The sequence below is a fragment of the Zeus faber genome (genome assembly GCF_960531495.2).
Source record: "Zeus faber genome assembly, chromosome: 21".
NCBI classification, from domain to species: Eukaryota; Metazoa; Chordata; class Actinopteri; order Zeiformes; family Zeidae; genus Zeus; species Zeus faber.
The window spans coordinates 6,152,287-6,168,323 of NC_137208.1; the positions used below are offsets into that span (position 1 = coordinate 6,152,287).

Sequence of the window (16,037 nt, forward strand, 5' to 3'; positions counted from 1 at the left end):
GGGACATGCTCAACAAATTCGTCTTTGTGTACCTCGACGACATCCTGATCTTCTCCTGATCCCAAGCTGAGCACGTCCACCACGTCCAGACGGTCCTGCAGCGCCTCCTGGAGAACTCACTCTTTTTGAAAGCAGAGAAGTGTGAGTTTCACGTCCCGTCCGTCTCCTTCCTGTGGTACGTCGTAGGGAGGGGGACCATCCAGATGGACTCCACTAAGGTCTCCGCCGTCACCACCTGGCCCGCCCCGGACCCCCCGCAAACAACTCCAGCGCTTCCTCGGTTTTGCCAACTTCTATCGGAGGTTCATCCGAAGCTACAGCACGGTGGCTGCCCCCCTCACAGCCCTTACTTCCTTCAAGGTGCCGTTTCGGTGGTCCGCCGCCGCCAATGATGCCTTCCTGGCCCTGAAGGCACGGTTCACTTCAGCCCCCATTCTGGTATTGCCTGACCCCAAACGGCAGTTCGCGGTTGAAGTGGACGTGGGAGTCGGAGCTGTTCTGTCCCAGAGAACCACCACCGACCAGAAGCTTCATCCCTGCGCCTTCTTCTCCAGGCGTTTAACCCCGGCCGAGAGGAAGTACGACATCGGGAATAGGGAACTTCTCGCTGTCAAATTGGCCCTGGAGGAGTGGCGACACTGGTAGAGGGAACCCAGCTGCCGTTCCTGATGTGGACTGACCACAAGAACCTGGAGTATATCCAGTCCGCCAGGAGACTAAACTCCAGTCAGGCCTGTGGGCGCTCTTCCTCACAAGGTTAAATTTCTCCCTCTCCTATTGGCCGGGGTCACGCAATATCAAACCTGACGCCCTGTCCCGGCAGTTCCAGGAGGAGGAGGAAGAGACTGCTGACCCTGACACCATTCTACCGTCCTCCCGTCTAGTTGCCACACTCACCTGGGAGGTGGAAGAGAAGGTCAGAGCCACCGCTCAGGACCAACCTGGACCCAGCGCATGTCCGCCCGACCGTCTGTTCGTCCTGCCTGACCTCCGGTCTGAGGTTCTCCAGTGGGCGTCGCTTCTGGTGGCCCTCCCTGGGTGAGGACGTCCGAGGGTTCGTCAATGCCTGCCCCACCTGTAACCAGCACAAACCCTCTCAGCACAAACCTTGCTCCTGCTGGTCTCCTACACCCACGGCCAGTTCCTCATCGCCCCTGGTCTCACATCTCCGTGGACTTCGTTTCCGGTCTGCCACCGTCTAGCAGCAACACTACCATCCTTACCGTGGTGGACCGGTTTAGCAAGATGGCTCACTTTGTGCCTCTACCGAAGCTCCCGTCAGCCAAGGGCACTGCCGAGCTATTATTGTACCATGTCGTCCGCCTCCATGGCATCCCGGTAGATGTTGTATCCAACCGGGGTCCCCAGTTCGCCTCTATCTTCTGGAGGGAGTTCTGTGCGCTCCTGGGGGCCACCGTCAGCCTCTCTTCAGGGTCCCACCCCCAGTCCAACGGCCAAACGGGCGGAAGAACCAGGAGATGGAGAGGGCCCTTCGCTGCATGACATCACAACACCTGTCGTCCTGGTCCGAGCAGCTTTTGTGGGTGGAATATGCCCACAACACCCTCACCAGTTTGGCCACAGGCCTCTACCCCTTCCAGTGCGCCTACGGCTTCCAACCGCCTCTGTTCCCAGCCCTTGAGAAGGAGGCTTCTGGCCGGTCCGTCCAGGCCTTCATTCGCCGCTGCCGCAGGACCTGGACCCGGGCCCGGGCCACCCTCCTCCAAGCGGCTGGCCACAACACCTCTGCCGCCAACAGTCGCCGCTCCCAGGCCCCGGAGTACCAGCCGGGCCAGAAGGTCTGGCTCTCCACCCGGGACCTCCCCCTTAAGGTGGAATCCAAAAAGCTGGCTCCTCGGTTCATCGGCCCGTTCATGATCGAGAAGGTCGTCAACCCGGTGGCAGTGCGGCTCAAGCTCCCCAGGTCCATGCGCTTCCATCCCACCTTCCATGTGTCCAAAGTTAAGCCGGTCTGGGAGAGTGCACATTTTGGACCACACCCTCATCAGGAGGTTCCATCAGCGCCATCCTGACCAGCCTTCCAGACCGGGTCAACCCTCCCGACCGCAGACCCCACCACCTCTCTTGTCTGCGTCCTCCAGCAATGTTTCAGAGGCGGAGGATGTCAACCCTGGGGGTCCCTCCTCCGATGGCCCATTTAGCGGAGGACGTGGAGATGGACGGGGTCTCCGACAAGTACTTCAAGTGCGGGATGCCTTTGAGTAGAGGAAAAACAAGGTTAGTATGGAATCCCGTGTCCTCATCTGTGGAGGAGACAACCATCATTCGGCAAGAGCAATATTTTGTACGGCAGCTTTGTTGGCTGCAAATAGGAGGATCAAAATGGGGGGGGTTATGACATCAAAACATTAAACAGATTTTCTGTATGTCTCATTAATCAGCTTCAATGCATCGTATTACACTTGCCAGTACATATTCATGCAAATAAAATAAAACGAAAGACAGTTTACAACAGAGAGAAAAACAAACGCAACCGGTTGTACAAAATAGACAAACACTGTTTCATACGAAAAACACATGACGGACAGATTTTAAAAAAGGACTCCTATTTGTTGCACTCATGAGTTTAAATAATCGTAGTTTAAAGTGACTCTTTAATTAAAGGGTCGCTTTAATCTGCAGTCGGTGGTTTTAAATTTCGAGGTAGACAGACAATGTTTTTTGCTTGTACAAGGGTCTGTTCAGAAATGTGTTCTCGAGCAGCTCTCTGAGTTAAAACAGTTTATTTTTCAGGGAGTCAGAGAATATATGGTCAGTTCAACCTCTCAGATTCATAGGTGCTCAAGATAAGGCAAACTTTATGGCAGGATGACAAGGCAAACATGGGAGGAATCCAAGGAACACCACAGCCGAATAGGTATGTGAAATAATTAACCCTGTGTGCTGAAATTAAGGTATGTGACTGAGGCTATATGAAGTTGTGTTATTCGTTATGTGTGTGCCTACTGTCTATGTTTATGTGATTACATGGATTTATATATATATTGTTACATAACTTTTCAAGAACTTCAGTAGCAAGATCTGGGCAGGGCTAAGCCACAGCGGGAATCGCTGCCAAGCAATCATGTGAATGTTCATAAGAGGGAAGAAGAGAAGTTGGAGTAAGAAAAGTGAAAGTTGCACATGTTGATGATGGAGAAGCGTTGCCGGAGAGAAAATTAGCCGATTTACTCTGTAGCAAGATAAAGGCTACAGAATGTAATCAACCCAATAACCCCGGCACCAAGGTTCCGAGCATAGTATGCAACAAGATGTAATTCATTTCCAAAAGATTGCAACAAAACACCTAACATAAACCCGTCTCCTTCATTCACAGTTAAAGTAATTTAGCAACCCAACATGGAGCAGGTGCAAAAGCGTGTTTGAAAGCAACAAAAACGTTCTCCCGTCTAATTGCTGGGCAGTGTTGCCTCATTCCACGTTCCGAAAACAACAATAACCGAAAGGTTATTGCCCAGCCCAGAAAAGCCATCCCAGGGTGCGACCCTGAAAAGAAAAGAAAACATGAATAAATAAATGACTCAATAGTGTGATGACTCAATAGTGAATGTTCTTTTGTGCTGGCTGGAGATAAAATAGAGAAAGAAACTGTGACCATCACCAGCTAGCGACACGTCTGTCCGAGGGGGGTGATTTCTGAGTTTAAAGAAGCTTCTTCAACGATCCTCTAGATCGATACAATCTTTAAGCTTACTCAAAGCTACAATTCCTGTAGTTAAGTCACTGCAAGAATTAATCCATTCTTTATATAAAACATTCCGCTTTTACAATACTAGACACCCATAGAAAGAGCGTACAAATCCCTTAGTTGGTACAGGTTGAGTGAGGAGGTTGTAACACATCTCTCTGCCTCTAACACCTTTGCTGAACCCCATGCCTCCCTAACCTTATGATCCATAAACTTTATGGGATTATCTGGACTATCAAATAATTTTAATATTTATTTTGTGCCCCGAGTCATAACCCTAAATCAGACAGGTAAAGGGATGGCTATACGATCAATAGAATATTCAGTTGTGGTTTGAGTTGAGCCGTTCAAGTGGGTGATTGCTTTGTGTGGTAGTTGTAGCCAGTATCTAGACAGTTGAGTCTAGACACTGTCTTGTGATTATTAATACATTGGAGGTGGTAATGTATATTCTGTTGGGGTGGTTAGAGTCTTGGATAGTCTTAGTGAGGTAGCTTCAGTGAGATCTAGATCTAGGGACTCTGACTTACTGTGTGTTTTGTGGAATCTTGCTTCCAAAGTCATGCGGTATATGTCTAATAACTTGTGCTGCACCCTACTCCTGCTGGAACTGGACCCCAGAGATGAGGTGCCCATTTTGGCTCAGCTGAAGCCTCAGCGGCCCCCATGGTGTGTCCTCTGGTGCACGCAGCAGGCATACCTCTCTTAAAAAGGATAAAGATGCCCAAACGCCACCTCCTCTGGCACATTTTCTTGTAACAGACAGACATACAAGTAATGGCTATGCAAGGTACAAAGATAATGTGGTATTTTATATATACATTTATACCAACATATTATGAGAGATAACAAACTTGAACTTGTAGCCAGCCTTTGCATATTACTCAGTCAAGTGTCACTTGAAGTGAACAATGACTGCTTCTAATTTACCCACACATGTTTGTATTATTGTTCATGAGTGGTAATGTTAGCATATGCAACATAGCAATGCATATGTGAAATGTGATGAACTATTACATTACTTTTATATTACATAAGTTATACATCCTTGTATCCAATTGGGGTAGGATAGGATAGATGTCATTGCCTCTACTCGAGGACTCAAGGATCTCATTTGCAAACTGCTTTAGGAGCCACTGCTTCTCCTTGAGGCGCATGCGTGACTCACAGATCTCGTTCACGAACCACTTCAGGTGTCATTGCCTCTGCTTGAGGCGCATGCATCACTGGCGACTCACTCTCAGCTGTTTTGGTTTGACCAAGCTCTGCCGCAAATGTCTTGTATGACTGGAAGGCAGGAGTTTGTTGCTCCCAAAGAGCAGCTGCCCAGGCCAGGGCCTGGCCTGGAAACCATAGTGATTACAAAAGACCTTTGCCCTCTCATGGCCAAACCGGTAAGGCTGGGAGTGGAACACCTGGAACACCAAATCACACTTGCACCAGCTCTGGCATGTCTCTGGATCGCCAGCCTATTTCTCTGGTGCAGGAAGACCAAGGTTCAAGGATATGTGGTGACATCAGAGGTGACCAGTCGGCATGGACAGCATTGGTGGGACAGGACCGCTGGAGGATGTTGTAGCTGTTGCAGCGGAAACCAGCGAGGCAGCAAGAAACTGGTGCACAATGGTGGTGAGGTTGGTCACCTGCTCATCCAGCGGGGTCAGGCTGAAGCTGAACTGAGGTTGAGGGGATGGCAATTTGCATGTGCGTGTTTAGAATAACAGGCATGTTTTGAATAACAATAACATCACAATTCCAGGTATTAGTTTCCTCACTTTTCACAAGGCTGTTAAAGACCTTGTTCCTGGCTCTCTCCTTTGTTGATGTGGGGACAGACTCTAGGGCCTTAACAAACACATATCTTTTGTTTGTCTTTTCTTCTTGCTGATTGTGATCGAAATACACCGACCAGGGACAATGTGGTCCCAGCGGATCATCACTCTGATCTGCAAGGAGAACCTTCCCAAGATGGAGAATACCACCACCTTTAAACTGATGCCCTGGCTGGAGAACAAGCCCAAGGGCATGGACTATGGCCAAATCCCCTCACCACGCCTCTTCACCTCCCACCTCCCGCAGCACCTTGCACCCCGGGGACTGCTTCGGAAGAAGGCCAAAGTCCGTTCCCATACATGCATGCAGGAGCATATTTCGGACACGTGCTGTTCGGCAGATTGCAGTAATCCCAATGTTTTGTTAACTGTTCAGGTCATCTACATTACCAGGAATCCTAAAGATGTTATGGTCTCCTACTTCCACTTCACCCAGTTAGTAAAGAACATGGAGGATTTGAAGACCTGGGAAGTGATGATCGACAAGTTCTTCAGTGGAAGGAGTAAGTTTCTCGCGTTGTCACGTCTATGTATATAGAATAGAAACAAGATTCAGCTTTTATTGTCTTGATTGACAGAGAAATAAAAAGAAGCTGATCCATCATTAGGTCATTTACATAAGCTTTTTTTAAACTAAAATCTAGTGCAGGAATAAAAAAAAAAATAGATTTGAAAAAAGATTTAATGGGAAGCACAATAATACAATATTTACAAATGATATCTTCGAATCATGAAAGAAAGAAATCTTAGTTTTAGGTGTTGTACCAACACATGCTTTTGGATGGTGGCCGGTGAAATGGATTCTCTGCATTTAAACCATTCTGGCATCCCTTCCTCCTGGGGGGCAGCCAGGAGCAGTGGGCACCATGCAACGACGCGCCCAGGGACCTGGTTCCATATGTCCATTGCTGGTCAGACGGTGATTTGTGCATGTTTTTGGTGGGGGTCCTTACTGTTGTTAGATGGAGGAAACCCCATGTGAGCATGGGGAGAACATGCAAACTCCACAGAGAAAGACCCCTAATTGGGAGATAACCTGCCGGAGAACAGTGCCAACAGCGCCCCAGGTGGGAATTGAAACCAGGACCTTCTTGCTGTGAGGCAGCAGTGCAGCGCACTGTGCCCAAGGACGTGCAGTGTTGAATTTGATGCAATTTGTGCACGCGACACATGTAATATTAATATCAACATCCAATGGCTCAGCTCTTTGCAGCAGTGGGGTGGGGCTTTAGGGCTCTGTGACTGAGTCAGAGTTTCTTTCCACAGTGTGACTTTAACCGGCAGTTTCATTTTCCATTGTGGAAATTGTTAAACTGTGCTATTAAAATGCATTTTGAACGGGCATGCACTAGTATATACAGTATATAATGGCCAACTATTTGAGACAAAAGTATTACTTGTCAATGACAATTGATACTCGTTTTTACTCTGTCTATTTGTCTCTCTACCCAGTGATGGGGGGCTCCTGGTTTGACCATGTCAGAGATTGGTTCGCCAACCAAGATAAGTTTAACATTCACTTCCTGAATTACGAAGAGATGATCAAGGTAATTGTTGATAATACACACACTTGTTATTTGTTGTAAAAAGTGAATATTTGTTTAAGTTTTGATCATACTCCCACATCTCTACTAATGGCAGTGATTTCTTTCTTTGGTTCAGGACCTGAGATCGGTGGTGGTGCGTCTGTGTGAGTTTTTAGGGAAGGATCTGTCGGACGCCACCATTGACAACATCGTCAAGAGGTCAACATTCGGCAACATGAAAGATGACAAAGAAGCCAACTATGAGTTGCTGTCTAATAATTTTAGAAAAAAGGGAAATTTCCTGAGGAAAGGTAAATGCCACACCCACACACACACACACACACACACACACACACACACACACACACACACACACACACACACACACACACACACACACACACATACAGTATATCATCTTATACAGTTATCCTTGAGTATATTCTGTACACTTGATTCAATAAATATCTACAACTAGCCGTAACTAACCACTGACCTACAGTGTGTCATTGATGCCTAAGGAAGAATTAATCTGACTTGGTTGGCTTGATGGTGGGTCCAAACCAAGGTTTAAAAGGACTCTTCCTTTAGTTCTCTGAAATGATACTCGTTAATGTCAAATCTTGTCTTCCAAATCTTGCCCCAACCAAGGAACCATTGGTGACTGGAAGAACTCTATCACCGTGGCGCAGAACGAGCACTTTGACAAGCTCTGTGAGGAGAAGATGAAAGACATTCCAATCAATTTTACTTGGGATATTGCTGAAAGCCACAACTGAAGCTCTCCTTCTGTCTGTCTGTCTGTCTGTCTGTCTCTCTGTCTCTGTTTCTCTCACGCTCTCACGCTCTCTCTCTTGCTCTCTCTAACTCCCTTGCAGATATACTTGTTAAAATAAGTGTATTTGGCTGTATCTGAAAACAAGTCTTTAAAGAAAGAATAGGTGATCAGAAAGAGAAATGCTTTGAAATGTATTTTCTTCAATTCATAAACTGAAAATAAATAAAGTTTTATCGCTCAATGGAAGTCCTCCCTTGCTCATTGTGCATTAAACCAAATTAATCAAATGAACAAAGAGTCGGAAAATCGAATGATTCGGTTCACTAGTGACTTGTCAAGAACCGAAAAAGAGTCAAAGTTTTCATCACTGCAACTATCTGTCACTTTCAGAGTTTCTAATGAAGACAGAGCTGCTATTCTAGCTGGAGCTCCCTCTCCCCACCCCCCTCGGGCTGTCGCCCTTGGCGGCCACCTATGTCGCCTATAGGAATAGCCGGCCCTGGACTCATGTATAAAGGTGTCTTCATAATATGTGTGTTTGCTCTCTTTCTATCTCTCTCTTGCCCTTAATCACAGTATAATGTCAAAATGTCAATTATCTGATGATAGAATGATATCTAATGACTTAATGATCTTCATCATTAGGTGAGGAAGAGAGTACAGGCAGGGTGGAGTGGGTGGAGAAGAGTGTCCGGAGTGATCCATGACAGAAGGGTTCCAGCAAGAGTGAAGGGGAAGGTCTACAGGACGGTAGTGAGAGCAGCCATGTTGCACGGTTCAGAGGCGGTGGCACCGACAAAAAGGCAGGCGGCTGAACTGGAGGCAGCAGAGTTTAGGACGTGGAGATTTTCACTGGGAGCGACAAGGATGGACAGGATTGAGACCGAGTGCATTAGAGGGACAGCTCAGGTTGGACAGTTTGGTGGAAAAGTGAGAGAGGCCAGATTGAGATGGTTTGGACACGTGTGCAGGAGAGATGAGAGTTACATTGGGAGAAGGATGCTGAGGATGGAGCTGCCAGGCAAGAGGAAAAGTGGAAGGCCAAAAAGAAGGTTTATGGATGTGCTGAGGGAGGACGTGCAGGCGGGCGGTGTAAGGGAGGAAGATGCGCAGAACAGAAGGTATTGGAGGCAGATGATCCGCTGTGACGACCCCTAAAGGGAGCAGCCCAAAGAAAAAGAAAGAACATTCTATTCACTAACTGCATTACGTTTTAGGAATGAGTTAGTTCAGTTAGTTTGCTAGGTAGGCATTAGGTTAGCTATTATGTTCAGTTTAGTAACTATTGTGCATAATCTCTGTGTGCGTTGCAAAGACATTTCACTGCATATACTGTATGTATGAAAGTGTGTATATGTATGTGACAAAAAAAACTTTTTAATCTTGAATCTTGATCATTAGTTTTTCCCATATGTTTATGTATTAAACAATATTCAACATTGGTCCTATTGTCACATTGAAATTTCCTCATTAAGGATTCGATTTTTCTACATTATCCACAACTGGGCTTAGAAATATCCAGCCTCTTGTCGAAAAATAGGCGGTCAAAACACCATCACTCACCACTGAATCACTCTAAAAGATGGCTCAATAATGGAGGAATGAAACCTAGAGAATGGATTGTATACTTGTATTGTTTAGTGAGCAAAGTTTTGTTAGAATAGTGAAATGCATTTGTCACCAGATTCTCCGACTGAAGACATCCTGAAAGGACTGCAGAACACAATTTGGGAGGAGAGCACTGAAAGGCAATTCCGGTACTAGTCTGTCCTTCTGAACATTCCTGGTTCCCAGGTTTATGAATCCCTGAAATGTATGTACAGTGTGGTGTAATGTAATGTGATGCAAAATATAAAGGAGTGTACCTGATTTTTCCCAGTTTCAAGGAATGCAGCATAGGCCCAAGGCCGGCCCTGTTGTGGTTTAAAGTATACACAGGTAAATAGAGTAAACCATCCTTTTACTTTGGCTAAAGTAGCACTTTTTATTACAACGTTGTAGTGGGAAACCTTCAGCGTTTGTTTGACTGTAAAGGACATGAAAACATCACTGATGCTATTTCACTATTCTCTGTAATTTCCCAAACATTTAAAACCTATAGTATCACCTTGGTAATACTACGAGGTCTTTCCATAGTAAATAATGCTAGAGTGCATTTCCACAACAAGTAAGCAATAAAACACTTTATTAAATCTAGGAAAAATAGGAAACTAGGAAAATAAATCATCAGTAATACAAACTGTATCGTCCCCTAGTGAGCAGAAAAGTGAACACATTGCCATCACATTCATTGAAAAAACACATTTAAAGTGTTTACCCTGTTGACCCAGATAAAAGCAAATAAACAAATCAATCCATCCCAAAATGTTTAATTTACACGACTCCTGTGACTGTTAAAATGGTTTAAAAATGACGCTGTGTTCACAGGTATTTCTATCACCCGGTCGTAGGTAAATAACCTTTGTACGCTGTAAATCCTTTTCTATCATTTGAACTGTGAGGCTGGCTCAAATATATTCAGGATTTATTATAATTATTTATGATGAGGAAGCATGACAGAAATAACATTTATCCAAAATTCATACATGTAATACATATTATTTGTATCTTCATTTGAAGTAATTCCCCTGGATCTGCTATGAACAATACAGAGCAGAGTGAGTTTTACACACTGTTGGACAATTGTCTTTAGACTCTAAAATCCTTTACCTTGAGGATGTGTTTCTGTCAATTGGAACAAAGTCTGTTTGTCTTTATTTCATTCAAATGTTGTTCATTCAAAAATAACACATGTGAATTTGTTCTGACCAAGCTGCTTAAAAAAACAATAAAAAGTAATTTCATTTGTATATAATGTTGTAAATCTCTGGTGATATGTTAAAGACAATTAGAATAAAATATTCCCTTCAGCTGGAAAGGTGATCTGAGTTAGTTACCCAAACTAAGTTTAGGCTAATTTTACAACAAAAGTTTTTATGAGTCAATATTCCAAAGAAGTAAAAGTAAAGTAAAGTAACAGTCTTAAAGCATGGAGGATAAATGAAGTATTAAATGAAATACAATATGAATTATTTTCTAGATTGACTACAAATCATCTCCCAGAAAAGTGAAACTAAAATGTTAACGTGTTTGATTGACAGGTGAGATGATCAGGGGGGCAGAGTTTTTACCACCATCATTTAGGTGGGGACTGAAGAATGGGTAGAGTGGTTCCTTAAATGTACAACCAGTAAAAGAGTAGATATGAACCCTGGACTCCACATCATAGAAGGACACCAGACCCTCATCATAATCCACAAACACCCCCACCTTCTGGGGCTTGGCTCTCAGAGTGAGAGGGAGACTTGGACCAGAAAGAGCCTTGTACTCATTTCCATTTCTCATCCAAATGATCCAGCAGCCATTTTCAGGACTCAATTTGATGTCACCTTCCGGTTGATGGACTCTCTGGCCACTCCTAAATCCCATTCATTCTTCCCTTTAACTTAAACCTGAAAGTAAAATCTTCCAAAGGAGAAGCTCTGCTTGGTTAAGACATCAACACATTTAAAAAAAACTCTCAGGGTTGTCTGGGTCTTCCTTCTTATGCCTCCACAATAAACTTGTTTTCCATCTTCAGAGAGGATGAGGTTGGGATTTGCTATATCAGGATCCAGAGTCAGATCTATTTCATGTTGCTGGAGGCTCTTCAGTTCAGCTTCATGCAGCTTTTCATCTCCATGTTCAGTGTCTCCTCCAGTGGATCCAGGGCTCTCCTCAGGGTCCCTGCATACGACGGACGACTGAGCTCCACCTTTGTCCAGTCCCTGGTGGGTGGAGAAGCGTTCAGGGATTGGAAGCTCTGGAGGAGATGGAGGTGATCCTCAGTGAGTGAGAGCTGCTCCAGCTCTGATCTCCTCTTGGTAATTTTTTCCATTTCCTGTTCTACCTCTCAGATGGATTTCTGTTTCTCTTGGATCTTCTCACTGTGCTCAGCCTGACACTTTCGATGCTGAGCACCAAAGGCTTCCTCTCTGTTGGCGTCTTCTCTACCGAGCTTCACTGAGAGTTTTATGTCCTCCATCTTTCGTTGTCTCTCCTGGATCATCTGCTCAACTTCAGACTCTGTCTTCCCCAGCTGAGCCTTCTTCGCTCCATATTCCTCCTCCACAGGAACAACCAGATGGAACTTGGGGTCCGACTCTGTGCACAACTGAAAAACACAGGTGTGTTCTGTCTTGCAGAACAGCTCCAGAGGTCGACGGTGCTTCTTACACACCCTGTGTTCCAGATCGTGCACAGTGTGGATCAGCTTATGTCTTCTCAGGCCTGGTACTGTGTGATGGGGCTCAAGGTGGGTGTCACAGTATGAGACTGCACACTCTAGGCAGGACTTCAGGGCCTTCTGCTTGGTCCCGGTGCAGACATCACAGGGAACTTCTCCAGGTTCAACACACTTAACTCTCACTTGTTGAGACTTTTTGAACTGAGCAGCCATCTCGGACATGAAGGTATTGACCTGTAATTCAAGTCTAGTGTGAAAAAGCCGTTTACACACAGGACATAGGTACCGGACATCACCATCCCAGCATGTTGTTATACAGGCTTGGCAGAAGTTGTGTCCACATGGTAAGGTTACTGGACTGGTGAACACATCCAGACAGATGGAACATGAGAAATTCTCTTCTGACAGAAGACTGCTGGGAGAGGCCATTCCTACAGAGAGAGAAAACAATATTTAACTCTAAAAACATCAAAGTGTCTCAGTGTGAGAAAACATTCATGTTCTTGTCACAAATGACTTAAAGTGTTTTAAAAAGTCATTCCTTGTAGTTATACACCACAGTCTAATAGAATATAGCTTTATTATATTTTATTTCAGTTCTAAATGGGAGCAGATATACGGCAGCTTATTAAATGAGGATATTTTCTGTTGTATTCACATTACTTTTGTAGTCAGTCTGCTTGATTATTTGTTGAGATAAATGTTCTTTTTCCCCTTAATGGAGAGAACAGTCTCCACTGCAGCACGATGAGGATTTGATCAACTTTCACTTCCAGAACGACTCCTGTCCTTCTTCTTCCCCTTTCCCACTGCACCAAAAACCAGGTAACACTCGCCAACATCCAGCATTTGTCACCAGTGGGAAAGGTCATCCTGATGACTTGTATCTGACGCTAACATTCCCAGCTTTCAGGATGCCTTCCACCTGTTATGATGGGGGTGGTGTCGAGAAAAAGGTAAAGCCTAAAAACTCGTGTGACTAGTTTTTGTTTTCAACAATTTTTGCCTTTTCTCAGTCAACTGCAGTGAAAGTGAACTTGTTGTGACAGAAAACCATCAGATATAGGTAATTTACTCTAAACAGCTGAACTAAAGTGGACAACAGATCTCTCTTGTAGCCAAATCACACATTTCATTAAAAAAAAATAAATTACATGAAAAAAAGGAGAAATGTGATGAATACGTCCAGGTTTTGTCCCTTTTCAGAACAATCGCGTATATAGCTTATCAAATCACTATTATTTGAATGATCACACATTTCTTCCAAAAGTCTACACTATTCAAAACAAAATTCACACAAAAAATAACATTATTCTTTGAAGGATATAACAGTAGTTGTTTGTGTTAATAAAGAGATAAAAAAGCAACAAATATAGGTCCTGTTTCCCCCATTTTCAATCTATTACTAGACAGTCATGACGTTTCCCTTTCACCATTACAATAGAACACTCTGCAGAGAAAAATCGCTAAAAAGTTTGATTTGACCCTTAACGCTCTCCGTAGTACCTCAGTGGTACGAGCACGGCATCTCGGGGACGAGCTTTTTGTGAACGCGCGCTTCCTTCGCACAGAGTGGGGACACAGAGTTCGACACGACACCGGTGTGCTCTGACACGCCGGTTAACTCCGTGTGGCGTTCATTTCAAATCCCATTTACAATCCAAAACCAGTAGCTATTGACCTTTTTTCCAGCATGAGGGACCGTGAAACGTCGTGAGTGTGGGGATCGCACCGTGGGGACCACAGCGGAGAACCCCCGCACTCCCCGCCGGGCTCCGAGTCACTCCAGCACCGCCTCAAGCCGGTCCCCGAACCGGAGGAGCGTCTCCGCCCCTCGCACCGGCAGCGTATTCCAAGTTTCACACTTTTATGTCGTTGTCTGTTTAAGTTTCTGTCTCCTCTACTGTTTCATTCCCAGTCACACTGGAACCATGACACGCCTGTTTTCCAGCGTGTTACTGGCGTCGAACGTGACGCACCAGCAAAAAAACAAAAAAACAATGCATATCTCCTGGTAATTAGAAAGGCGCCAATCGCTTAAAATCAGCGGGTTTACCCGGCCTTAAATAATCCCGGGAGGCGTAAAAACCTTATTCCTGTCACTTGTGGTGTTCTCCGACGTTCTCCTTTTTATTAACCTGTTTCCTATTTCTATTTTTTTGATATATCTTATAAGCAGTAGGTGGATGACTGCTGCAGCTGCTGACATCAATGTAGTCATTCTGTTCAAATTGACTATGGGCTGAATACCAACTTATTGATCTGTAATCAAGAGCCAGAAGAAGCTGAAAGGGAAAAGCAAATGTTCAGCTTGCTAAACACACAATAACATCGTCCAAAATGTCCTTTTTTCTGACTGAAATCTTCGTTCAGAGACTGTTTGAATAATGATAAAGAGTGAATATTTTGTGTAGCACTCACCTTGTGCCTTTTCCAAGCTGTCTGCGTCTAGTTTCTCTCTCTGTGTCTTAAGGACACAAGTGTCTCCTCCCAGCACAGCTCAGGGTTCTCACTTTCACTTTTTCAACGTGACGTCATATCTTCCTCTTCTGAACCGGATGCTCCATCTCTTAGAACAGTCACTGGAACAGCTTCACTTTTCTGTAGAATTGATATCAGTAGGATGAAATGGAGGGCAGGTGACACTTCACCACAGCCTACATTTAAAACCTTCCATAAACACACTGTTGATTTGTTTACATGTAGTGTTCTATGTAGACACGGTTAAAGTTAATGCAACACATATTTAACGCCCTTCATTTTGGCATTAGTGCATTTTGTTACACTATCGTGTCTGTTTTACTTTCACTTTGTGTTTTACTGACAAAGAAAGCAGCTGCAGCTTGCTGCAAGTCTTAAGTTTACCTGCAAATGCAGCCAGGGGCAAAAAGAAAATGAAGAGGCCCCAAACAGGCAAAATGAATGCAGTCTTTACTATAATTTGGTACTCATATTATTAGTACCAAATTATAGTGAAGACCACATTCATTTTGCCTTTTTCCTGCAATGCCTAGCGTTTCAGTTGATGCCACTAGATGGCGCACCTTCCAGACACAATTGACCTCCGTTGGAGTCTGGTCTATCCTGAAGTAGAAGGGCAAAGGCTTTGAGCCCTTCTGTGAAAATTTGTGGACCAAAGAAAAGTCAGTCAGTGCTGAGTGTTTAATAAGGAGTGGACAACGACCTATTTTTTTCACTGAAGTACGATCAACGGCTGTACGTCTTATTTGCCAAGAAACCGTTGCGGTTTTCAATTAATACAATATAAGCCGCCACTTTCCCACCAAGCATGCTAACTACGCTAGCAAGCAGTCAATGCAAGAACAAGTGACTACTGCTCAGAGGTTGGCCACCAATTTACAGACTCAGCAAAAACAAAATTCACCAAACTAATATGCAAGATTCAAGTACCAAGGCAAGTTATTTGCTGGCATTCAAATTAGCAAAGGCCAGCAAGCCTTTCTCCGAAGGGGAGTTTTTGAAAGAGTGCATGGTAGAGACAGCAGGTCTCTTGTGTCCGTAGAGCAAAAAACAAACAAAAACAAAAAAGTTTATCACGCAGGACAGTGACTCGCGGTGGAGAACTAATTGATGAAGACAGCCAACGAGTTAAACAAAAAAGCCGAGTCGTTTAAGCTATATTCGTTAGCACTGGATGAAAGTTACGACATGAAAGACACCGCTCAGGTCTTAATTTTTATCAGAGGAATTCACGACAATTTTGAGGTAACGGAGGAATTTTTGACCATGGACTCCCTAAAGAGGAAAACACAAGGTGAGGACTTGTATGACAGCGTGTCCGGTGACATCGAGAGGCTGAAGCTACCTTGGTGTAAACTTGCCAATGTCACCACAGATGGATCACCAAACTTGACAGGAAAATACGTCGGGCTGCTGGAAAGAATGCAGGATAAGGTGAAAGAGGAAA

At 44.6% G+C, this 16,037-nt stretch overlaps 1 protein-coding gene and 1 pseudogene across 2 annotated transcripts; one reads left to right on the top strand and one right to left on the bottom strand.

The window, feature by feature from the left end:
• Positions 1–5,626: 5,626 nt before the first annotated feature.
• On the top strand, positions 5,627–7,846 carry LOC307246440 (amine sulfotransferase-like; the record flags this gene model as incomplete). The annotated part of the gene is made up of 5 exons (XM_080022349.1): positions 5,627–5,827; positions 5,918–6,044; positions 6,994–7,088; positions 7,204–7,378; positions 7,719–7,846. The coding sequence occupies 5 exons, from the start codon at positions 5,627–5,629 to the stop codon at positions 7,844–7,846; spliced, it is 726 nt and encodes a 241-aa protein (XP_079878475.1).
• Positions 7,847–10,577: 2,731 nt separating this feature from the next.
• On the bottom strand, positions 10,578–14,555 carry LOC307246789 (E3 ubiquitin-protein ligase TRIM21-like; annotated as a pseudogene). The gene is made up of 2 exons: positions 14,531–14,555; positions 10,578–12,540 (listed from the first exon to the last, which is right to left on the bottom strand). The product of its transcript is annotated as an E3 ubiquitin-protein ligase TRIM21-like (transcript).
• Between the last annotated feature and the right edge of the window lie 1,482 nt (positions 14,556–16,037).